General features: G+C 40.7%; 1 protein-coding gene across 5 annotated transcripts in view; it reads right to left on the bottom strand.

The window, feature by feature from the left end:
• Nucleotides 1-397: 397 nt before the first annotated feature.
• Nucleotides 398-26,299, bottom strand: part of LOC118984013 (BTB/POZ domain-containing protein KCTD7) — a 97,595-nt gene continuing 71,693 nt past the window's right edge. For all 5 annotated transcript variants that reach the window (XM_037041717.1, XM_037041718.1, XM_037041720.1 and 2 more), the window contains 5 exons: nucleotides 16,998-17,079; nucleotides 15,430-15,562; nucleotides 12,718-12,809; nucleotides 6,800-7,056; nucleotides 398-2,683 (listed from right to left, as the gene is read on the bottom strand). In XM_037041717.1, coding sequence (XP_036897612.1) covers nucleotides 2,285-2,683; nucleotides 6,800-7,056; nucleotides 12,718-12,809; nucleotides 15,430-15,562; nucleotides 16,998-17,079 — 963 coding nt within the window. In that variant the 3' untranslated portion in view covers nucleotides 398-2,284. The remainder of the gene's footprint in view (nucleotides 2,684-6,799; nucleotides 7,057-12,717; nucleotides 12,810-15,429; nucleotides 15,563-16,997; nucleotides 17,080-26,299) is intronic.

Raw genomic sequence — 26,299 nt, 5'->3', positions numbered from 1 at the left:
CTTGCTGTTTTTTTTTAAATGGAATGTCTCTAATTTTTCGAAGTACAACAATGATGTCTTTGGATTAAAAGGGAAAACTATTTAACATGAAAACAATAATGTACATTTTCCTAAGATGAAGAACCAAAATCTGGAAGCGGAATGGATCATGAAACTTTATTGGTAAGGACTTCTGTTCCAAAGATTTATTGTAACCATATTTATAGTATGTAAAATACCAATACTTTCTGGGTAAGAAAACAGACACTCTGGCGATGGTACTGATGCTGACTTAAGAGAAATTTAAGCCTCTGCTTAGGCAAGAGTCCATACCTGAAGTATTCAACCAATATAAATATATGTGAAAAAGTCAACTGAACAAATAGCTTTAAAGATATGTAAGAAACCAAAAGACAGCTTTAGTGGGAAGCAGATATGCACATTTTATTTAACAAACATACTATACAATGACTGAAAGAACTACTTATTCCCAGGAGAATTAAGAATGTGCATATCTGAATTAGCACCTAGAAAGTACACAGAGAAGAAAGACGGGGGAAAGCGCTCTATGAAAATCAATTGGGCCCATGTTTCTAAGAGCAGATTCTATGAGCAAATTCTCATTGGTTTGATAGGGACTCATTCCATTCTATTTGAACTTGGTGATCAGCTGACTCAGTGAACTGCTTCATGTCTTCAGTGCTTTGACAATGGATGTGTCAACTTGATGAATTTTATATGTAAACTTAAGGATAAAAAGCTTTATACTTACCCTAGTTTTATCCCAAAGTTACTGCACTACGAATCTGTGGTACACTCTTAACAAGATATGTTGGGAAAGCAAAGGAAACTTTCTTTGCGTGATGTGACCTTGTTCAAGAATGGTGCCCTGAGAATGACGCCGTTTCACAGGCACACTGAGGCCATGTAGAAATCACTGATGGGAAGGAGGATCGTAAACAGCATATTCAGGTTACGAGAGGCTGGGTTAGAATTAGAAAAAGTTCCACACTGATGGCGGCGGTGAAGCCTCAGTGAAAGGGTAGCAGTTAACATCATACTGTGCATTCAATGCAGTATTCTTTGGTTCCGTCATACTGACCGCCAGGACAGCTCTCTTGCTTACAAAAGAGATCAGTGGTTAATTGAGCTCCCCCACCTGCTCCCCTCCCTCCCTGCCCCACTGGGTAACAATGTCTGAAGATGACTTTTCACTACCATGGGGGTTACTACTAGCATCTAGTGGGTATGAAGGCTAGAGAGGTTGCTAAACATCCCATAATTCACAGGGCAGCCCCCACAACAAAAATGCTTCAGGCCCGAAATGTCCACAGTACTGAGGCTGAGGAACCCTAAAAGAGGTTTATGTGACATGTGTCTGGCTTGTCCACAAAGTCAAAAGTCACTATGGAAGCGAAAGGTACCCCCTTGCACTTTAGCTCTCACTAGCGGGGCCCCACTCATGCCTCTGCCCTTTGACCCAGAGCAAGCTCAATAAATATGTGCTGAATGCAGAGAGGAAAGAAGTACGAGAAGCATGGATCAAAGCCTTCAATTGACTATACTGAACAGCAACTTTATGTGACTTAAGTTATCCCGAACCCCAATAGTGTCACAGTCTCTGGCTATAGAGGACCTCAAAGTCAGGGTTACCGTCTTGTTAAAGATAGAGTCGACGCTTTAAGGGAGTATGTCTACACGCTTCAACATTCACTTTAGTGGGGCGGACCAAATACAATGGTGTTAGAGGCAAACATTCAATCTACTACTTTAAACAATGAAGACAATGAACACGTGAAATGCCATGCACAGCACACACCATTCCTTTTCTTTACATATTTACAATTTTATATACTTACTTATCAATATATCTTCTATCTTTACAATTATAAAATTATTTCAAATTACAGAGTAGTGGTACCATTGAATCCCCTTGAACATACATTTTTGTAGCATTCATTTGTTTTACTCTTAAAGAGGCAAGTATTTACCCCAGTCTAACCACACTGACTACCACGGGGAAGCACATAGGAAAACCAAGGAACAAAACAGATTTAGACAAAATCTTCACATAAGCCTTAAATGAATCTATTTCAGTAACTCAAATAAATAGTACTTTATTATTTACTAAGCTTCCCCTGCCAGGAAAACAAAACAAAACAAGAACAATCCTACAAACTGTACCTTTAAAAATTCTCTGACATTTATAAACAATTAAATTATACTCTATATCTCGGTCAGTGGACTGTAGTTAAGGGCTAGCTACAATTTAGGTTCAAATAAATACTATCTGTGTGCATTTTTATCATCCTGCATAAACCTGAGGTTGCAACGGTGGAGGAAGTTTATCATTTTCAACATTTTCAGAGTCAATAGCTGCTAAAGACTGATTTGGGGGCTTAATTTCAAGAGGACATTTCTCAACAATGTCTTGAACCTTTTTTGCAATTCCATCCGTCCAATCTATTAGGTCTTTTTCAAGTTTCTTGGCTTCACTCATAATCCTTTCCTGTCGTTCATTCAACTGAGACAGGAGATCCAAGTTCTTGTACATTTGCTTGACACCTAAACAAGCATCAGGAGCCCAATTCTCGGATTCTTGCTTCCTGGGAGAAGTCTGGCCAGACATGTATCGATCAAAATCCTCCTGACTTAAATTCAAAGACTGGGCATCTAATTTCTCAATGAAAGCCACAGCACAGCACTACAAAAAAGAAGAGAATGTTATTCATTATCGTCATATGAGGAAAGCTACAAACATTCAAACAGATTTTTTAAAATCATCTTCCTATGGAGCATTTAAAACTAAAGCAAAAGGAGACAAAAGAGTCTAATGAACTGCATGGACTTTGGCTTTAAAAACTACCAACTCATAGCCAATCACGTTTCCTTTATGGGCTCATGTGAAGCGATACATTTCTTCCTTAAAAAAAAAAATCTAACTGCTAACTCCCATTGAGCTCAACTGTCAGAAATTTAGTTCTCTATTTAAGAGTGTTCAAAAGTGCTAAGGTCTTGAACAGAGTGAAGTTTCGGAGGAGGCGCCTTCAGCACGTGTTCTGCACTGGCTGCCACAGAGCTTCCTGCAGACAAAAACGGAGCCACTCCTTGAAGTCCGAGACCCCCGCTGCCCTGCCGTGTCGTGGGGCAGAGGAACCACTGTTGCAGCCGGGAGCCCCAGGGCCGAGCACCTGGGGGACATGCCCTATAAAACCATTCCTGTTTTTCAAAAATTTATTTAATCGTTTTTTATTATTAATTGCAGTTGACATAATTATACCGGCAGAAGTAACGCCTGCTTGAGTGTTGGTAGGGTAATACTATGGGTGTGATAATTTATAGTTTTAATTTGAACATTTCACCTAAAATGTCACACAGTGGATTGAGTGTGATATTGTTATGTTACAGAATTACATGCTTATGATTTTGTAATAAAGGATTTTGTAATTAAAGGGGAGGTTATTTGTGCCAGACCCTGTATTAGTTTCAGTACACACCCCAGTGATCAGACATTACATAACTTAATAAGTGATTATCCCAATAAATCTCACACCCATCTGACACCACACACAGTTACTAGACTATCACTGACTATACGCCCTATGCCGCACTTTCCAGTCTCCTGACGGTTCTCTAACTGCCAACGTGCACTTCTGAATCCTTCAACCTTTTCACCCATCCCCCAAGCACCTCCCATTTGACAACCATCAAAATGTTCACTGTATCTATGATTCTGTTTCTGTTTTGCTTATTCATTTAGTTTGCTTTTTAGATTCAATTGTTGACAAATATGTATTTATTGCTATTTATTGTTCATATGTTTGATCCTCTTCTTCTTAAAGAAGACCCTTTAATATTTCATATACTATTGGATGTAAGAATGCTCAATGAACTTAATGAAGACCTCAACATAAAAAAAGACCAGTCAGAAATGAAGGATACACTAATTGAAATAAAGAATAATCTACAGGGAATCGACAGTAGAGTAGATGGAGCTGAGCATCAAATCAACAATTTGGAACATAAGGAAGTAAAAACACCCAATCAGAACAGCAGTAAGAAAAAAGAACATACACCATTCCCTGCTGAGGTCTTGCCAGCCCACCGTGCCTACCTGGGCAGGGCCAGACACTGGGTGTGTCCCCAGGGACCACTGTGGCATACAGATCACCAGTCCTCAAAGAGCAATTGTAATCACATGGTTAAAAGAACAAGTTTTGAAACAAGACAACCTGAGTCACTTGGCAGCCAAGAGCTGAAAGATGCTACGAAAATTACCTAGGTTCTGTGAGATTTTCATATGCGAAAAATGGGGGAAATTCTGCCCAGATTTATTCTGAGAATTAAACACCATAACACATGTAACATGCTTCGTTCACAAGCAATGAATAAACAGCAACAATCAGCACAGAAATGCTAGGACAAGCCCGCAGTGAGGCAGGTATCTGCCAGTTATACTTTCTTGTACTGATTAAATCTTTCTATAAGGAGCATGCACCATTTTCACATTTAAACAAGTTATTTTCACAAGAAAAATGTGCACTTTAACAGGGAAATAGGCAGCTGAGAAACTCATTCATAGGATCCCACATATTACTCATAAAAAAGCAAATCATCTCTTTAAGAAACATTCAGCAAATCGATCACAATTGATTGATCTGATGATAATGTGCCCATCTGACCCTTCCGAATGGGTTCAAACTGTGTGTGTGGACTCAGTGAAGCCCACTACCTGGAGAGAGTAGCAATCCAAGATGACCCTAACACTCCTGGTTTAGGTGAATGAATATGTAATATTGCCACTAGTGCAAAGAGGGCATAGTTGCCCCCCCGAACAATGCAAGGTTAGGGGCACCAACCACCACGAAGTAAAAAGTCCACATATAACTTTTGAGTACCCCCAACTTAACTACTAATAGCCTGCTGTTGACTAGATGCCTTACCCATAACATAAAGAGTTGATTAACACATACTTTGTATGTTATATGTAGCGTGTACTGTAGTCTTACAATAAAGTAAGTTAGAGGGAAAAATTTATTAAGAAAATCGTAAAAAAGAGAAAGTTCAGTTTCAATATTAATTGCAAAAATCTTCACATAAGTAGACCCATGCAGTTCAAACCCATGTTGTTCAAAGGATCAACTGTATACAGAAAAGAAAAAAACCATCTGATGGGGAAGCAGTTTCAGTTTTGAACAAATTAAATTTGAGAAACAACAAGTATAGCTAGAAGTGGAACTCAGCACAAAGTCAAAACAGGTGACACAAATCTGTGGGTCATCCCTATACAGGTGACCAGCAGAGCTGTGACCAGAGAAGACAGCCTAGGGAGAGAGATGCACAGAGAAGAGAACCCTAGGGAGCGACGCAATTCAAGAGGAAGCAGAGGACACAAAGCCCACAGAGCGACAAGAAGGGGTGGCACTGTGCAAGCCAAGGGACCTAAATTCAAGAGCAGAGGAGCCACCAAGAATGCCAAAGTGAGATGAAGACCGAGAGCTCCCCGTGGGGTTTGGCAGCTGGCAGATTTCTTACTTTTGCCAGAGCAGTTTCACTGGAGAAACGAGAATAGAAGCTGACTGCGTCAGGCAAGAACAGGATGAAGAGGGAAGGTGTAGACAGTAAAGGCTGTAGGTCAAGGTACCAGGAAGCTGCAGAGTGTAAGTGAACCAGCAACCTCCAGTTTCAACAACGAGGGCTCCCCCAAACATCTGGTCTTGCTTCCTTTCCTCCTACTTCCCTGTCTCTTCATCTCCATGCACCTCAGGATTTCCCCATTGTCTAATCCTCTCTAGATAACAGCTGAGTCCAAAAGGCTGTTTTCTAGTAATCAAGTGCATATTTCACTTATATTAAGAAATATGAGTGCTCCAAATAATGACCCAAGCATCTGTTCAAAAAAAGTATTCCTAAAAGTCCCTCTGCCTGCAAACCACACCCCCCAGGTGACGGTGGTGGGGCACAGTGGCTGAGGGTGATGAGTAACAAGAGCAGACCCAGGTTTTGAGACCTGAAGCTCATTGGCTTTCAGAAACCCACTTAAAAGAGAAAAAGACAAACAAAATTAGGTACGAAAGTGAGTATGTATTTAGGATGTACAAATAAATCACAACAAGTTTCTGGAAACCTGGAGATTAGAGGACCTTTCTTTTTAGACAATGTACCAGAAGCAATTCCGTGTGTCCCCTGGCTTCCTTCCCCATCACCCTGAACAACGTCCAGCCCAGGACACAAAGCACATGAGGTGTCTGAGGCTTGAATTCATTAGCTTGACAGTAAATCTAGTCTAAGCAAACACGCAGTGTAGCAGTCAGCAAAAACAAGTATTCGGCCTTATAATTTCCTATTGCCTTGCCTAGAATCAATTAGTACTGCAGCAAAACAATAGTTGAAAATCATTTCATATCCACTAAACTAGGATTTTCTTGAAAATATCTAAATATCTCAGTGTTCAGTTCTAGGAGGTACCTTGTAGAAATAAATGTTAAATCTTTTAATAAAAGGAATCTGACTTATTCATGGCTGAAACAACTCACTAACTCACACCCAAGGCCCTGAGGAGCAATGATGGCCAACAGCAGCAGAGTCCCTCCGTGTGGCTGTCATGTTTCCCGTAAGAGTGCCCCTGTCTCTGGACCAGTGTTGGGAGGTGGGTGTCTGCAATGGCCTGGTCACATGTGCTCTGTGACACCAAGCAAGCACCTGCAGTTGTGCTGACTCAACTCAGGAGCGTTAACCTGTCACGGGCCTGTGAGTGACCCATCATATCCCTAAATAACTACCTTCATGGTCCTTCTACACAACACCAAAAAATCCTTACCAGATTGGTGAAATAGTAGCCATCCTCCCCAGTCATCAATCGGCTTGGGTTGCAGAAGCGGGTGATATACTGAATATTAGATTGAAGGCGCGGGGGGTTACCCTTCAGAACAATGTAGATGAGAGTGGGTAGGAAGTCATCGGCCGAGGCCGGCTCGTTCTTGGTGATCTTGATGGCGTTGAAGATGTGCTTGCTGCACCTGGTGATGCAGGCCAGCTTATCCCTAGGCACACGCTTCGAATCCATTTCAATAATATCTATAAAACAGAAAAGACACTGCTTCGACTGAGAAAATAATTACGTAAAAGACGCATTAGAAAAGCCACTTTTTCCTATTAAGTTGCGGGGGTAACCTTGCTAAGCCCCTTCCACCAGTTAATGTAGTGCACAAAAAACTCATATATCACAAAAACAGTAAATACCCGCTCACAGAACTCGTGACCATGAGGCAAACTACTTATAAGTTCCATAGAGAAATAAAGAATCTTTTTACTTCTTCTTAATACACTGTAGAACTCAGTTTACAAGTCCTCAATCTGCATACTGCTTTTTAGCAATGTGGCTACTACACAAGTCATCTTTGTACTCGATATGAAAATACAGCCGCTGAAACCCATCACACCTCTGTGGCCAGTCCTTACAGCATGGAAATCTCCACTAGCAGAGAGGGTAAAGGGTATAAATTTGGTCTCATAAACATTTTATTTATCAGAAAAAAATTATTTCACTGCTCTTCATTGCCACTAAGCCCAACTGCTGGGCTCTTACATGTACACACCACCGTCACAAGGACTAGGAGGTGGTGAGGAAAAGCTGGGTACAAACTAAGTGCCAGAACAATGCAAGCAAGGGGGAAGGAATGTGCCTCTGGAGGCACATTTATGCTTGCCATCTGGAATACGGTCAAAGAAAACAGCTGAGGCAGCTGAACTTGACAGCAATTCTTGCCAAGGGCAGGAATAAAAGTTTCTGATTTAGGTGATGCGGTGGTGTGGGCCAGCTCCTATCCCTGAGATAAGCCACCCGAGGACCCTTACAGGACCCCAGCTCCGTGTGAGGGACAGAAACAGTGGGCAGTGCAGAAACCTTATTTTAACTCACTAATGCTTTTACTCCCTCTACTTATACACCTATTTTGTGAATTATATAATCTTCACTTATTATTAGTTCCTTTAATTTTTTATTTGTGGATTGTAATTACTGTCTCAGTCTATTTTTCTCTTTTTAAATATATTTATTATGCTATTACAGCTGTCCCACTGTTTTTCTCCCCTTTATTCCTCTTCACCCTGTACCACCCCTCCTACAAGCATTCCCATCCCCTTGGTTCATGTCCATGAGTCATACATAAAGCTTCTTTGGCTTCTCCATTTCCTATACTATTCTTAACCTTCCTCTGTCCATTTTGTACCTACCATTTATGCTTCTTATATCCTCCTTCTTATATCCTTTTCCCCCATCCTCCCCTCCCAAACTGATAACCCTCCATGTGATCTCCATTTCTGTGATTTTGTTCCTGTTGTTTACTTTTTTTTTTTTAAGGTTCAGTTGTTGATGGGTGTGAGTTTGTTGTCATTTTAATGTTCCTAGTTTTGATCTTCTTTTTCTTAGATAATTCCTTTTAAGATTTCATATAATAAAGGTTTGGTGATGATGAACTCCTTTAATTTGACCTGATCTGAGAAGCACTTGATCTACTCTTCCATTCTAAATGATAGCTTTGCTGGATAGAATCATCTTGGATGTAGGTCCTTGCTTTTTCAAGACTCTAAATACTTCTTTCCACCCCTTCCTGCCTGCAAGGTTTCTTTTGAGGAATCAGTTGATAGTCTTATGGGAACTCCTTTGTAGGTAACTGTCTCCTTTCCTCTTGCTACTTTTAAGATTCTCTCCTTCTCTCTAAACTTGGCTAATACAATTATGATGTGCCTTGGTGTGTGCTTCCTTGAGTCCAACTTCTTTGGGACTCTGAGACTCCTGGAAGTCTATGTCCTTTGCCAAATTGGGGATATTCTCCATTACTTTTTCAAGTAAGTTTTCAATTCCTTGCTCTCCCTATTCTCCTTCTGGCACCCCTATGATTCGGATGTTGGAGCATTTAAAGTTGTCCAAGGCCTCTCTTCATTTTTTTGAATTCTTGTTTCTTCTGTTCTGGTTGAGTGTTTATTTCTTCTTTCTGCTCCAAATCAATGATCTGAGTCTTGGTTTCCTTGCCTTCACTGTTGGTTCCCAGTACATTTTTCTTTATTTCACTATGCATAGACTTCACTTTTTCCTCTATTTTGTGACCACACTCAACCATTTCTGTGAGCATCCTGATTATCAGTGTTTTGCACTCTGCATTTGATATGTAGTGCTATTCATCACTTAGTTCTATTTCTGGAGCTTTTAACCTGTTCTTTTATTTGAGCCATATATATATATATATATATATATATATTTTTTTTTTTTTTTGTCGTGGCACAGCTGTTACATAGTAAGAGGTGGAACCTTAGGTATTCACCAGAGCAGGGCAACATGCATTACTGCATTGTGGCTCTGTATGTGGGGGAGGGGTCTGAGAGGGAATAATGGCGCTTGCTCAGCCCTCAGTCAGCTTCAGTCACTTCCCCTGCTATCCACAAGCACATTGGGCCCTTCTGGTGCTGATTCCCAGGTTGGTAGGCTTGTGTACATTCTAGTCCCTGTGGTTCTCTCCAGATAAATTCTCCTGTGAGGCTGGGAGTATCTCCCGCCTTTGCAACCCCCACAGGTTTTTTCAGTCAGACGTTTTAGGATTTATTTCCCTGTGCTGGACTTGGGTTGTGCGGTCTGTCTGGCTCCCCCATTGTTTCTCCCAGTTTATCCGCATGCAAATGTGGGACTTCCTGGTCCTCCAGCCACCGCCTTGCCATGCATCCTCTCCACCCCCTGCTGCCTATTTCCGCCCTTCCTACTGGTCGGAATGAATGTTTCTTCTTTAACTCCTTGGTTTTTAGACTTCTATACAGTTTGATTTTCTGAAAGTTCTGGTTATTTTTTGTTTTTAAATTTGTTGTTGCCCTTCTTTTGGTTGTGCGAGGAGGCAGAATGTACCTATCTACACCTCCATCTCAGCTGGTATTTTTCTTTTTCTATTTAGAACTTATTACAAAAAAGATACTGGGGAAGATTTTATTTTTACCTTTTTTTCCCCACTTTCATCTACCCTACTTAGCCTTTTATTGTTGATTTTAATTCAACAATAAAATCATGATGTTTACTCTCTATTTTAAACATTTTCTTGTTTATGTTTTAAAGTAAATAAAAAATAATTTTTTTTATCTGTATGTATGTGTATCTTCCACTGCCAAGGGGCAGGGCCAGGAGTGCAGAGAGGAAGAGATCACAAGGGGAAAAATCTCCCAAGTCCAAGGAATTTTCCTGAGTCTCTTCCTCCTGCAGCAACTCTTCCACCTCCGTCCTAAATATCCTTCAGCCTGAAAGAAGTTCTCCTATTGCAACTCTTGGACCCACACACCCCAACATGTATTTCCATGATTTGCACTGCCCTAAAGTCTAACCTAGGAGATACGAGAGGAAAAACAAAACAGGAATCTCACCATTGTATTCGTTGTTCTTCTATTACAGATCTCCCTCCCCAATCTGCCCGCTACTACAGGATTTGCTTTTCAGGGTTCTCAGCCAATTGCTTCGTCTGCTGGCCAAGGCTTTTACTTGTAATGAGTAGGGACAACCAGGCTGAGCGTGGCTGCTCTATCTTAGAGGATATCCAGACTTATTTTTAATGGAGTTTTGAAACAAAGTAACCTGTGCTTCTAGGTTATATTTTCTCAGCCTGGGCACTACTGACATCTGGGGCTGGAAAGCTCTGGCTGTGGGGCTGTCCTGTGCACTGGAGGATGTTTAGCAGCGCCCCAGCCTCCGCCCTCTAGATGCCGATGTCCACTAAAACGGAAAGGCCTCCTGCAGTCTTTATACACCAGACAGTGCAGATTAGCAGCACAAGGGACGACTTGGAGAACTTTAACTGGTTTCTCCATATTTAAGACAGTTACTTCTATTACAAAAGATGATTATTATAGACTGTCCTCTCTACATACTCCTGTGCTTAGGCTGACAATTTTAAATCAGGAAGAAGGTGATCATATAACCTTTGGTCCTCATAGAGGCAGAGCATGTCTGCACCTGGACTGGCAAAATGTCAGATCCAAGACATGAGAAAAAGTGAAAAGGTATTTTACAATTTTGTGGCTGAATTTTTACTATCAAAACGATCTCTCGAAACTCCATCTCAGGTGCCTTGGGAGAAAAGTTTTACCTTTTAAATTCTATTAACAAACGGTCTGTGTATTGAAATCCTCTTTCTTAGTCCTCTTTTTAAACAACAGTTGGGTATTTGCAGTTTCTGGTTTTGCNATAGAGGCAGAGTATGTCTGCACCTGGACTGGCAAAATGTCAGATCCAAGACATGAGAAAAAGTGAAAAGGTATTTTACAATTTTGTGGCTGAATTTTTACTATCAAAACGATCTCTCGAAACTCCATCTCAGGTGCCTTGGGAGAAAAGTTTTACCTTTTAAATTCTATTAACAAACGGTCTGTGTATTGAAATCCTCTTTCTTAGTCCTGTTTTTAAACAACAGTTGGGTATTTGTAGTTTCTGGTTTTGCAAGGTCTGTCTGTCCTGTGGCTTTTCAGAAAAGGGTTCTCAACATAAATTCCTACAGAGTGTTTAAACATAAACCAGTTGGTCTTGAACTTGATAAAAGACTAAAAGGTCCACATCCAGGGTTTGAGAAGCTGTCACCTTCAATCTCTTACAATGTTCCCTGAGCAAAAGGCAGGGGTGGGGGTGAGCCTTGATCCAAAGTACTCGATTCACTGGCCGTACAACACTGCCTGGCAGAAGAAACTTTGAACAACAAAGATGACAGTATTTAGCTACACTAATTAGACTGTACACAGGAAATTTAAGGCAATAATTGATTTAATAACAGGAGTTGAAATGCAAAAATATACAAAGAGAAGCAGAGCTTGAGAAAGTGGAAAAGAATCATGTTAACAGCAGATAACCCAGTGTGTAGAGAGGCCATGGAGCTATTACGATACCATCAACCCCGATGGTATCGTGAGCAAATCCCCATTTCTTCCTGTTACTTGAGTGACTCTGAGTCTTTTAACTAGAAGAACCTACTTAATAGCCTGCCTCTACCACTGCTATCAGCTGGCCCACTTTCCAGCAGAATTTCGTTAACAATCTCTAAATGAGTGAGTCTTTCCAACTCTTCTCCTTAATGAAGAAGAAGTTGGCGGGAGTTGGAAGTCTTCTGCATTAGGAGTTCTTTGTGTGTCTTGCTTTTGTTTTTTAAGTATTTGTGTTGCACTTCTGCTGGATTATCCCTATGAATAAGAAAAACCTTATCAGGTGCCTGCATCTGCCCGGAAGGGCAGAGCCACATCAGTTTAGGGCACATCATATACTTCCTGAACATACCAGGAAAATAACTCAAAGCTCATCTCTGATTAACAACCAATTAGAGGCAACCCATCTAGCTTGGGGATTGCCTTGCCTCACCAATTCCCTCCCTCCCTCCAACCTCATTTTGAATATATAAATGCAACCGAGTTTTAAGAAATTTACCCAAGTTGTATTTGATCTTAGTTTAGTTCAATATCCAAGGAACAAGAGACCTGTGTCATAAAAAATGAAGAGAAAAAGTAGCTTATCTGTTAATGTTAATTAGAATGCTTTTGTTAATGTTAATTCATAAAACTCTTGCAAATCACCTTTACCACATTCCAATATATCTTTGGTAGTCGGTATTTCAGAAATACTTTACTATCTTTTTGCTCACTGAAATAAGTATGGGTTTATAAAACATAATGTTAATTTAAAGGGAAAAACATCCAAATATAAATGTTCATAGTTTCACTGACCTGTAATTGCTTTCACCACCATATCAGACACTTCAGGAATTTCTTCATTAACAGGGACACAAAGCATCTGAGGTGTAACCCAGTGCAGGGCTCTGCAGAGAGAAGGACAGTAAAAAAGACTTCACAGAATGGGCTGTGGTCATTTATCTTGTCATTTCTTTCAGTTACGGGAAAATAAGGGGCACTGACTAATCAGGCAATCCTAGGTTCAAGCACATCACCCCTGCACATATTAGGAGCTCAGAGAATGTGCCGAAGTAATGAGAATCCTAAAATGAGGCTTCTCTTCTGTACTCATCACTAGAAAAGCGTAAGGCAGTTTTACTCATTGTACTAAGTCTGAAAAGCCCTACATATTGGAGAATGAAGATTTGAGAAGAACCTGCTGTTAGGTAGCAGCTAGGAATAAGCGGCCCAAGGGGAAATAAAGGCAGGGCCCTTGCCATTAAAGTCTAACAAAGAGGAGGCCAGAAGCAAGAGGAAAATGTGTCTCACCAATTAACTCAGCAGTTCTGAGCTCGGGTTGGTAACATTGCCAGGTGTCCCGAGCATTGCAAGCGAAATAGCACAGGAGAAGAGAGCCCTTGAGACGGCTGAGAAAAGGGGCTCTGGAACAATCTTTCTAAGATTGCCAGGTGTTCTGAACTAAGATAAGCAGGAACTGCACAGGAGGAAGAGGGGTCCTATGCTGGGAAAGGGAGTCTCTGTAATGATTTCATGAAGACAAAGAAGCTTTACTAAGAAAGCCTTTGCAGCCATGCATTACTCCCACGGGGAAGAAGGTGGGGAATCTAGAAGCCAGCTGAGGTATACAACCCCTGAGTCTCAACAGCTGGCATGCTTAGATTAGCTATACTCACTTGTAGCCTCAGGTTAAATATGTAGGACAAACTTGTTAACAAACTTATTAAAAAACTCACTGACAAATTTATGGGTGCCTGCTTGCAGCTTTGTGCTCATGTGTGTTTCATTAACAAACTTGCTATCTCGTTTCCACCATACATGTTTGTGTCTCGCTTGAATTATTCTCTTGCAGCAAGACAAGAACGGAGGCAGGGGAGGAAGGCCTCCTGACTCGGGTGTCTCTCTCCGCATCCGTAACACTGCTGCTCCCTGTCTTCCTTGTCCACCACCATTACTGTCCCTTCAGGCTCTGCCCTCAACTTCTGAAGCCTACCACAGCTTGTGTAAGAGGTCAACAAGCATGTGTCACCTCAGTTTGAATCACTGATCCCATCATTAGGTTCATTCCTAAGATTCTGCTGCCTACACTCACCATATGTTTGATTACTGCTCACAGTCTGCATCTCAGCCCAAAGCCCATCTAGTTACTTCTGCTGTATCTCCCAACTTCCCCAGATCAACTTCTCCCTTCCAGTGTGACACCAGAGAGTACTGCCAATCGCCAGCCCCACTGTCCAGGAACCCCATGCGAAATTCGTTGGCCCCTCTCCTCAGGAAACACCTCCACAAGCTCAGCCTTTGTGTGGTTCCCAAATCTGACTGCCTACTTTTAAGTGTTTCACTGCCACTGGAATGCAGAGCACTGAGGCCCACCCCACTGGCCATTAAAGATTGGGCGTTCTGCAAACTACTGTCAGCCCGGTGCTGGTGGGAAGATGTGGCTGGAGGAACAGCTGAACAATGAGCGCCCCTGGTAGAGATGAGGAAAAGCAACCCCGGTGCCTTGATGTGGATATTTACAGCTTCCTGCCTGACAAGATAGGCAGTACAATGAAATGGGAAAATAATGAAATTCCCTCCTTAGAAAATTTGGAGTTTTTTAAACAATCTGAAACATCAAAAATGGTTCCTACCTAAAACTGCTTGGAGTCAACTGAATAAGCAGGATGGTGATTTGAGCTCTTTCCTCCTACCAGTGCACCATATTCCTTTTCTTTCTGACACCACAAGGCACCTTACATGCTAAGAATGGTGGGCACCTTGGCTGTTACTTGCTCTCAAAGTCTAAAATTCAAGTGCCTTGTTTTCCCGGAATGTGTTCTCCCAATAGGTGGCCGTAAATACCACAGCAATAAGTTAATTCCCTCCTGATTCAGTTTCACGTTCCACAGTTTCAGTTACCCATGCTGAACTGTGGTCCAAAAAACTGAACGGAAAGTTGCAGAAATAATTCACAAGTTTTCAATTGCTGTTCTGAGTAGTGGGATGAAACCTCGCCCTGCTCCACCTGAGGTGTGAATCATCCCTTTGTCCATCACACCCACATGGTGTATTCTATCCGTCCACTAGTCACTGCATGTGGTCACTATGCAGGTGTCCCAGGGATCAGATCGACTGTTAGGGCCTCACTGTGCTTGTGTTCAAGTCACCCTTATTTTACGTAATAATGGCCTTAGTGCACAAGAGTAGTGATGCTGGCAATTTGGAAACACCAAAGAGAAGCCACAAAGTTCTTCCTTCAAGTGAAAAGGTGGAAGTTCTCAACTTAGTAAAATATATTAGGAGAAAGACCACATTCACCTAACTTTTGTTATAGTACATTGTTATAACTGTTGTTTTATTAGTTATCATTATTAATCTCTTATGGTACCTAATTTATAAATTAAATTTTATCATAGGTGTGAAGAAAACGTATATATAGGGTTTGGTAGTATCTGCAGTTTCAGGTATCACTTGGGGTCTTGGGAACAAATCCCTGCAGAGAAGGGGGACGACTTTACAACAAGACAAAGCCGAACAATCCACTACCTGATCCTCTTTTGAATAGCGAGGTCTTTCTTCTCATCGTCAGTAGTTTCTGGACAGAACACGTACTTATAGAGACGAGTCATGATGTACTTTTCAATCTGATCCATTATCTTCTCAACTCTTTCTGGAGACACTGAAATATCCACACGGATATAAAAACTCAAGATGAGGATGGACATTTAAAATTAACTTTAAAATTATGAAATTAAAATTATGAATTATTGTCATAGTACTTTCTATATAGAAGAAAACTACTGTGCTAAAAAGCACATCTCAAAAGACATTTAAAAATACCTTTAAAAAAATTACCCTACTTTTGAGACTGCCTTTTACAGAATCCCCACTTCTAACTTAAGCTGGTTTGGCAAGACCTGACAGGTGACAGGTCTCCCTAACACCCAAGTGAGAAGGCCTCAGCACAGGTCACTCTCTTTTGCTTGTGGTTTGACCAAAAAACCTGTTACATTTTTTGCTGTAAAATGAAAGACACCTTTTTCATTTTCACCAGTCACTTTATTAATTTGGATATTGTGAATATGTCGGCTAACTCCCACCCACTATTGGCTTCTAGTGGGTGGAGGCCAGGGGTGCTGTTAAACATCTTCCAATGCATAAGACAGCCCACAGCAAAGAAGTATTTGGCCAAAATGTCAGTAGTACCAAGAAACTTCGCAAACCACTTTTGACATGTTCAGTCAGTCACAGCACCTTCTCCATAGACTGCACAAACCTTTTTTAGTGTTTAAGTTGTGTTTTTGCCTTTCTTGAAATAAAGCAGAAAAAGCTGAAAATGCTTCATATCTTCTTCCATCTTTAATATTAAAATGGCTGCACACAAATTTACCAATTTTGATGTTTAATTTTAAATGCACACTGATATGACAGCTGTCACAACAGAATCTAACAAAATTGTTTCGAATGAAGTTAAAGGCAACTAAGCACTATTAGAGCCATCGTACAGGAGAAATATAACAGACTTTTTGGCCAGCCCAATACATTAGAAAAGCACTTGAAATTCTCAAGACTGATGAATGCTGGCCAGACTCACCCTTTACTATAAAACCTTAGAGATCTCTCCAAAGTATATATATGGGGCAGATTTCTCAGATACACATATATGTTAAGTACATCCTAAAGTCTAACATCAAAGGAAGTCAAATTGAAGACGAATCACTAAAAACTTAAAGCTGTAAATCAGTGGTTCTCAATTTTCTTCCTATTCCAAACCATAAGGAATATATTAATCATGAACAAAACACTCACCAAGATGGTAATTCCAAAGTGGGAGTTTCAATTAGAAGCCTCCCAAAGAGTTTTAATTGACTCTGCCTCAACTCCTAATGAAGTTATTAAACATTACTCACTAAATTATCCAATCACTCTGATTATTTTGAAACAATATACATGGTGGTATTCGAAAGCATTGCTAAGTACCAGACTAGCACCAAAATGCTGGAGTAGTTTGTAGGATGGGGTGGCCACACCAGCTGAGCCTTCAGAGACGCAGCAGCCTGGCCCCGTGCAACCACCAGCGACCCTGCGGTGTGGGCTGGTCAACACAGCATTACCTTTTCCACGGGTCTGCATTCTTTCAGCCACATTCTGGTAAAAATCCTGAGTACACTCTGACTGTTCCTCAATGCTTAAATCCTGAAACAAAGGGATAGAGAAGCTGCTTGGTAGCCGAAGCATGATCAGGAGTAAAGCTTAATTTTCAGGAGTAAAGCTTTTTTTATAAAAAAGCTTAATTTTATAAAGTCACTAAAACCCACTCCTTAAACTGGTACTAATCTCAAAAAGTACTTACAAATTCTTAGAAAAGCCTATTCATAAATATTAATTACAATACTCATGCTCTCATTTCTTTGTACTATATACACATATTCTTGAATGGATATAATGCATATTTTGATAATTTACATGTTTACATTTCTATTTATCTAATCTACTTAGCTATTTTTAATGGCTTTATAATATTCCATTCTATGAGAGTATTAACCAATTTTTAAAATCATCCTGTATCACTGTGCATTTGGGTTCCTTCTCCTTTTCCACTATTATGTATTATAGCTATAAATAATTAAGTGAAATCTGTTTCTTTAGTGTTATTTCTTTGTGATACATTTTCAAAAGTGGCATTAATAGTGCTTTATATTCTCAAGTATCTATTGCTAGATACAATCCTCAGAAACCACTACGTAGTCATATGCATGCTTATTTCTCCATGGCCCCAACATTTGGCCTTATAGTTTTAATTTGGTTTTACTCATCTTTAGGTGTAAAAACATATATTTACTTCCCACTTTCTTCCAAAGAATGTATGACATCTATATAAAAGATAAACACAGTTCAGTACAATAAACCAGAAGGAGATAAAAAAGAAAAACAAAACATGGAGAGAAAAAGAAAGTAGAGCCAGAATATATAGGTAAACAAGGCTCAGCTGCTCACACAACCACATCAAAATTACAACTAAATTACAGAGCAACCAACACTCAGAGCACCAGAAATCAACTGGAATGGAAGTCTGATAACTAAAAAAATTAAGAAATTTTTCCAGACTGGTAGGAGAGGTGAAGACGCTGAACAGGCCAGTCCCACATCCATGTGGGATGTGGTGGATAAAGCTTCAGGAGGGATATCTTGGGAGCAAGGAGTCCCAGACTCACATTAGATCCCCCAGCCCAGAGCTCCAGTGACAGGAATATAAGTCCACATAACTTCTGGCTGAAATAACCAACCCAGATTGAGTCAGTGGAAGAAATACCTAGTGTCCCAAGCAGTTCCTCTTAAATAACCCACACACAGACTCACCTACTCAGACTCACTCCCTCTGAGCTCAAGCACTGGGGTAGCAGCTTGAAAGGTACCAGAAGCATACAGGGAGAATCTGAAGTGTCTGTCATCAAGGTGAGCAGAGGCCATGTTCCTTTTCTGAACCCTCCTTCCACAGAGCCATAGAGGCACAGGCTGGTGCCATATCTGAGATGTCATCAGCCTAACACAGTTTGCCCCACCCCAGAGATCCCCTCAAATTCCCTCCTACCCAAATTAGGGCTGTTAACAGTGGCTTTTCCAAATGAATGGCTGGTCTTGGCTCAACTTCACAACTTCCTAAATTCTTCTGAATAAGCAACAGGTGGCCTCAGTGAGCCCCCAGCTCCTGTACCTCTTGCTAAGTGGCCCCAGGCCTGGCACTAGTAGCAGCCATCTTGGATTGCTTTATAGCTCAGGCAGGATGCCCCAGGCAAAAACCAATTGCTGACCTTGGCCTGCACCACTCAAGAAACCCCAGAACCTGTGGACAGCTACAGACCAGGTCAGAGCACCATCACCCTGCCCCTGCACAGCTGATCCTCCATAGAAGGCAGATAAGTTGGTGGTCAGTGGTCACAGCCAATCCTTGCGTCTGATTGGCCTGGGTAAATCCCTCCCATTGACCTGCCAACAGCAACCAAGGCAACTATAAGAGGAGGGTGTATTCAGCCCACACAAAGGGTACATCTCAAGTACCCAGCTTGGGTGATGGGGAGGCTGTGCCACTGGACTCTACAGGACAGCTACTACCTTAGGCCATGCTACCAAGACAGGGAATCATAGTGCTCTACCTAATACACAGAAACAAACACAGGGAGGCTGCCAAAATGAGGAGACAAAGAAACATGGCCCCACAACAGAGCAAAATTCCAGGAAAAGAGCTAAATGAAATGGAGATAAGCAATCGTTCAGATGCAGAGCTCAAAACACTGGTTATAAGGATGCTCAAGGAACTTGAGGACCTCAACAGCATAAAGAAGATCCAGTCAGAAATGGAGGATACATTAATTGAAATAAAGAACAATTTACTGGGAAACAACAATGGACTGGATGAAGCCAAAATTCGAATCAATGATTTGGAACATAAGGAAACAAAAACAATCAAGCAGAACAATAAGAAGGAAAAAGAATCCAAAAAAGTGAGGATAGTGTAAGCAGCCTCTGGGAGAACTTCAAGCATTCCTACATTCTCATCATAGGGGTGCCAGAAGGAAAACAGAAAGAGCAAGAAATTGACAATTTATTTGAAAAAATAATGGAAGAACATTTTTCTAATTTGGTGAAGAAAATAGGCATGCAAGTCCAGGAAGCATAAAGGCTCCCAAGCAAAGGGACTCTCCAAAAAGGATGCAATGAGGCCCACTCCAGGACACATCATAATTAAAATGTCAAAGGTTAAAGATAAACAGAGGATCTTAAAAGCAATGAGTTACCTACAGGGAGGTTCTCATAAGACTGTCAGCTGATTTCTCAAAAGAAACTTTGCAGGCTAGAAGGTACTGGCAAGACATATTCAAAGTCATGAAAAGCAGGTATCTACCAACATTGCTCTACCTAGAAAAGCTATCATTTAGAATCAAAGGGCAGATAAAGAGCTTTCCAGACACCAGAAAACTGAAGGAAGTTCATCATCACCAAACCATTATTGTAAGAAATGTTAAAGGGACTTATTTAAGAAAGAGAAGATCAACAGTATGAACAATAAAATGAAAACAAATACATATTTATTAACAACTGAATCTGAAAAACAAGCTAAGCAAACAAGGGCAGAGACAGAATAATGGTTACAGAGAGTTTTTGATGGTTGTCAGATGGGAGGGGTGTCTCAGGAATGGGTGAGGAGGTCAGGGGATTAAGTAGTACAAATAGTTACAGAATAGCCATGGGGATGTACCATACAGTGTACGAAATGAAGTGGCCAAAAAGAACTTATATGACTGACCCATGGACATGAACAACAGTGAGGGGATTGCCTGAGGGACTAGCAGGTGCTGGATGGAGGGGGACAAAGAGGGAAAAATTGGGACAACTATAGTAGCATAATCAATAAAATATAAATTCTAAAAATGTAGAACCAGGAATAACACAAAAATGTATTCCTTGAACATACAAAAGGTAGTCAACAGTCAATCCGTAAATTTCTCTAGCTAAACTTGCTAGCAATCCCCACTAAGATGAAAAAAGTCACATAATTAAGAGTTCAAAATATAAAAAAGTGGACATTCTTTAGGTGAAATTGCGACACCAAAATCAGAAACTTCTCCCAGGCATTCTCATGAAGATGCCACTGTAGAAAAGCAAATCCTATAGGACTGTTTCTCACAAACTGCCTCTGCACAGGCCAAAGCCAGCATACAAGGCTGCCCATAAAGTATCCAGCCATGTAATATGAAAAACAGAGACATTTATTTAAGATACGAGATACGAGACATTTATTTAAGATAATTAGGAAACATTGTACATAGGACAGTGACACCTCAGTCCCCCTTCAAAGTAGGCATCTTGGGACCTCACCCTCGCCCAGTCGCCATCAGCTACCCCATTTTATTTTCCTGAATTTCACTGATGATCTGAAATCTCTTCCCTTTCAAAGGTGATTTTAGTTTTGGAAAAACCAGAAGTCACAAGGGCACCAAATCCGGGCTGTAGTGGGCCTGAGTCACCTGGCTGATTTGATGTTTTGCCAACAGACTCTGCATGAGACATGATGCAGGAGCAGGTGTGTTGTCATGATGAAGCTGCCCATCACCAGATGTCCAAAGCTGTGGCCTTATGAATCATTAGAATAGTTTCCATGAAGAAATGTTCAGGCTTAACACAAAATTTGATGCAGATTCACTGCTCTACTCACTCAGTCATTTTGAATGTGACAGCCACAGAGTACCCATGCTCACTCAACAGTGTCTACTGCCCCCACTGACCAGTGCAATGAAGTCATCATTGTTCACACATGCGCATTTCAGTGCACTCTCCTTGGCTACCAGGTTATGTTGATGTCTTGCAAACTGTTCTCATTATATTAACAATGGCTGGACTTTTTCAAGACAGAACTCAGACACCAAGGACTAACAAAGTCCTCATAGAGCATACAGACCCTACACTCTGGCCTCATTCAGAAAGGATGTCCTGGTATCAGAGACAGTGACAAACCTTGCCTTATCTGCCTTTACAATGTCTCCCCCACCCATTCTCTCTAGTTTGGGCTCTCATGGCCTCTCACCTGTTTAGCTGCTCTCCCCACCTTTGATCTCTCTCACTTTCAACCCATCTTTTACACACCACAGTTCAACTGATCATGCATCCCTAAATTCGACTGCCTCAAATCTGCAATGGTGGTCCATAGATGGATGCTGTCTTCAAAAGCTGTCCAAAAAGTACTCGGTAGTTACCACCATTTAGGGGCAGTTCTTATTTTATCTCCTCTAAGAAGTTATCTCTCATTCCCTTAGTATGAAAAAACCTTGTAGGGCTCACAGCACTTACAGCACTCTGTGACCACCTTCGACAACAGTTCTTGTTAACTTTCTCAGTTATTTATTTAAGAGCCACTGGTTGAATTAGAAAACTAAAATGCATGCAACAAGTTCACTTCTGTTATGTGAAGGTGGAGTATTTGAGGAACACAATTTTAATAAACATTTTTATAATGATAAGAATAACTTTTTAAGAAAAATATTTTGGGTCAGTATCACTTTTCTAGATAAATAATCTATAAGCAATAAAGTACAAAAAGGGATGCTTGAAAACCTAACAAAATTAGCTTATCCAAAAAAAAAAATGATCCTTGTCTAGTAAAGACTAGGCATTAACCTTAAGAAATTTTGTAATGTTAAGCTTTTATTTATATTCACCACAATTTCCCACCATTTCCTTCCACTTTACCCGACTTTTTCATTGCACAGATGTTTAAAAGTTAATAGCATTCAACACTTCACCTGGTAAGTAAGTACAATATTTTTAAAGAACAATTCTTCAATGGTTCAATTTCAGCTCGTGCACAGCTTACTACACATGTACAGGTGAAATAAATATTCTAATCTACTTTCTTCTAAGTTTTTTCATGTTTGGCTCTTTTATTTGGCTGTAATGTAAGGTGCATAATACGAAACACAAGACCTTAAATAATCTGTATACAAGTTTCCTGTCATTTTAGCAGCAATTAGTAAAACACAATTCCATTCTCCTTCGATTTCCTGTTGTCACATAATTTGCTCCTGAGGAACTAAATCTATTTCTGGAATCTATATAATATAAAGTTTTTAACATTGAAATGCCATACAGCTGTGGAGGCTCAAACTTGTGAAGGTTAAATATCATACTTTTTCCATTTGTTCTGCATTTTGATTCTGAAAAAAACTGGCTTTGCCTATTTCTTATTTAAAAAATTTGTAATAAAATCACGTAATGTTGTGATTATTTTCATTTTAGAATATACTTTGAAGTTTGCTAAATTTAGATACCTTCTCTCCCAAATCCTTGCATTCTCTGCCCCTCAAAAATTACGTGGTATATTTGCTCCCTTGTTTACTAGATTAAACAATATAACACTGTAATTTAAATATTTTAAGTGTTCATATTAACCCGCAGGGTATTTGTAAATTTATTTTTCTCAGCTAGATCCCAGATACAATCCTTAATCTTTTACTGAAATATCTCTAACTTTCTATATTAAACATTAATATTTAATCTCATTTATTACTATTGTCCTTAAAATTGCTATTTTTAAGACCATGCTAGGCTTTTTATCACTGGCATATCATATTTTAACTGAATTTTATGGACTTTATCTTGCTATGTTGGCATGTTGCTAAATTTATACCTCTGTTAGTATTGTTCTCCCTTAGATTTTCCTGATAAGGTTATTTTTCCTGAATTTACTGAAAATTTACTTCCATCTATTCTAAACATATAGAATTGCCAGATACTGTATAAGCAATAATATAAAAGATTAATAAAATGCTCTCTGAATGTTCAGCTTAAATAAGAAGACAATGCAAATAAATGATTATCTTCTTCCATGACAAATATAAGTCAAAAGGATGAAGTGTCATGGGGCATGTAGTTAATCTCTCACTTCTTTTTCTTATTCCATTGATCGCCAACGATCATCTCGAAACAAGGATGGTGACAGCAGCAGTAAGTATTCTTGCTTCACGCCAATTCTATACAACATGACAGTCATGGTCAAGAGAAAGGCTGTCTCCTCCATGCTCTGGGGTGTGAACCCAAGTAGACCCACAGCTAATCTCTGAGGAAAGTCCTGACCTGCTGCCTCTATGGGAAGGGAGGGGTGGGTCTCTTTGTGAGCATGCTCAGTAGGTCAAATACATGGCTTTGCTGTCACTATTGTCATTTCCCAACGAGACCTCAATCTTTTGTTTCTTATATAGCCCTAACATATGAACTGGCCAAAGAGATTTATATTGTAAATTCTTTAAGCTTCACCTTTGTACAAAACTTGATCTCCAGACAAATATATTCATATCCACTGACAAAACAGTTTAAGGTCCACTGAAAACATTTCTTCAGAGAACTAGTTTTAATGTTATGCCTGGATTTCAAAGTGAACAGTCATAGCAGTAGCTTCATAAAGAATATGTCCAGGGGAGTGTTTTAAGATGGCAGTGGAGTAGGACAAAGGATTTTGCTTCCCCCCATGCACCGGAGAAAAACCGGGCTGATCTGCGGAGGAGCGCAGCAGATAGCCAACAGGGACCCAGCATATAGGAAGGTAGGACTCCAGAAAGTGTAGTGGACACTGAATGACCAGAGGTTGAGGAGAGGAGAGGAGAGGACCACAGATCAACAAGGTACAAGGGAACAGCGCAGAGGCTGCAGGCCCTCCGCCGGGGTGCGCCAGGGCCCGGGCGGTCTGCCTTGGTCTCTGGGAGCCAAGGGTGGGCAACAATGACTCTGGGAGAGAGCCAGTCATCAGCACCCTCCCGACCTGCCGTGCCCAGATTGAAAAACACCAGGAGAGATCTGTTTGCCTGTAGTGGCAGAGAGAGGAGTGGGCATTAGGAAGCAAACCAGAGAGCTCTGATAACCCGTGGAGTCAGGCTGTGGTTGCCAGCCTGGGAGAACTGGGAGTCGCCTGTGCATTCCCTGTAGCGTGGGGTCAGAGCCAGGTCTGCCACAGACTCAGGGAGCCTTGGGCTGCCAGCAAGGCCCCTGGAAGAGAGCCAGTCATCAGCTCCCTCCCTACCCAGCCAGGCGCAGACTGAAAAATGCTGGGAGTCAGGCTGTGGTTGCAGGCTTGGGAGAACTCTGAGAGTTGCCAGGTGTGTTCCACAGCACTGGGAAAGGTATGTACCCAAGCCTGTGAGACCAGGAAAGCCTGGCTGGGAGCATGCGCCCTCCCGCCAGGCCAGGACTGAGAAACCTGGGGAAAAAATCTGCTCTCAGTGGAGAGCTGGAGAGCAGCGCCAGTCTGGATCTTGGAAGGGCACTGGTGAGACTGGCTGAAGTCACCAAGAAGCGAGGAAGGCCATACTAATAGGCCCTCAGGCTGCTGCAGCTAGTGGGGCCAGAAGAAAAGGTTTGACCAGCTGGAAACCAACAAGAGGTGTTTTTGTTGTTGTTTGTTTTGTTTTTTATTTTTGTTTTTTTTGTTTGTTTTTAAATAATCTTTTATTTCTTTAACTTTATTATTCTTTTATCTTTCAATACTTTTACCCTCTCTCTTCTGCTTTCTTGTTTTACTTCTTCTTCCTTTCTTTCCAAACCTACCACTTTTCCCTCCCATCTGCTGCCCTTTTTTCTTTTTCTTTCTTTTTGCCCCTCTTCCCCCCCAAGTGAGACAAAAGACTTAGAAAGGCAAAAAGACCAGAGTTGGACTCAAAGAGGGGGCATCCCAATAGTAGAAACAGAGAGACAAAATTTACTTTGCTATAACAGAAAAACTACAAGTTACTGCATATTTGTATTTTTTTCATTATTTTGTTATTATTCTTACATCTTTTATTTTAATGGTATCTCTGTATTCCCCCTCTTTCTGTATAGTCTTCTTTTCCTTGACTGGATATATTGTATCACTTGACAGGTTTCCCTGCCCCCTCAATCATACTGTATTGATAATTTACTGTTCTTTAATTCCCCTTGCCCAGCTAGCACACTATTGAAGGTTCAATACTCCCTAATCTTGGTATATCATAGATTCTGTCATATGATTGTTGCTCTAATATTATTGTAAATAATAGCTATTATATACTATTGTAAATACTACACAACACCCCTCCCCCCAGTTCTTAGCCCACTACATTGTTGCCTGAACTATAATTCTGTAGTGATTAACTCTATTCTCTTTCACACTACACCTATTTACTATCCTTTATTCTCACCTTACCTCAGAATCTGACCTCCCTCAACTTCACTCCTTTCTAGATCCAAATCACAAACCTTCCTGCCCCAACAAGAGCCTTATCTTCCATCCTTTCTAAAAAGTGGCTAGTTGGGTTGAAGATTATGGTTATCTCTGTACATAGCCAGGGAATCACCTATCTCTTCTCTACAGGCTGTTACTGTAAATATCACAGAATACTCTCCTGCTGTCATAAACCATGTTGCCTCCCCCTCCAACTGATCACACACACACACACACACACAAAAAGGAGTAGGTGAAAGCAGAGAACACCAGGATAACCGAAGGAGTCTGTACCACTGAATTTCACAGGCATTCTACCACATAAGTTTACACCATAAACCCAAGGAGTCAGAACAGATCAATTTAAGAAGCTGAGGCTAACAAGAAGAGGCTCACAAACAACGGGAAGACAAAAAAACAACCCCCAAATGAAAGGAAAGGAGGAAGGCGCAAAAAGAATGTTAGATGAAACAGAGGCAAGTCAATGATCAGATATTGAATTCAAAGCACTGGTTATCAGGAAGTTCAAAGAGCTCACAATGAGCTACCAGAAACTACAGGGGAGCTACAACGAACTCACCGTAAACTATATCAACACGAAAAAGGAAACAGAAACTATCAGTAGGGGACAAGAGGAAATGAAGAATACAATTTCCAAATTGAAGAACACAGTAGAAGGTATGAAAAGTA

The sequence above is a fragment of the Sturnira hondurensis genome, unplaced genomic scaffold, assembly GCF_014824575.4.
Source record: "Sturnira hondurensis isolate 20B ecotype Veracruz unplaced genomic scaffold, ASM1482457v3 Scaffold0003166, whole genome shotgun sequence".
Taxonomy (NCBI): domain Eukaryota; kingdom Metazoa; phylum Chordata; class Mammalia; order Chiroptera; family Phyllostomidae; genus Sturnira; species Sturnira hondurensis.
This window is presented reverse-complemented; position numbering and strand designations above follow the sequence as displayed.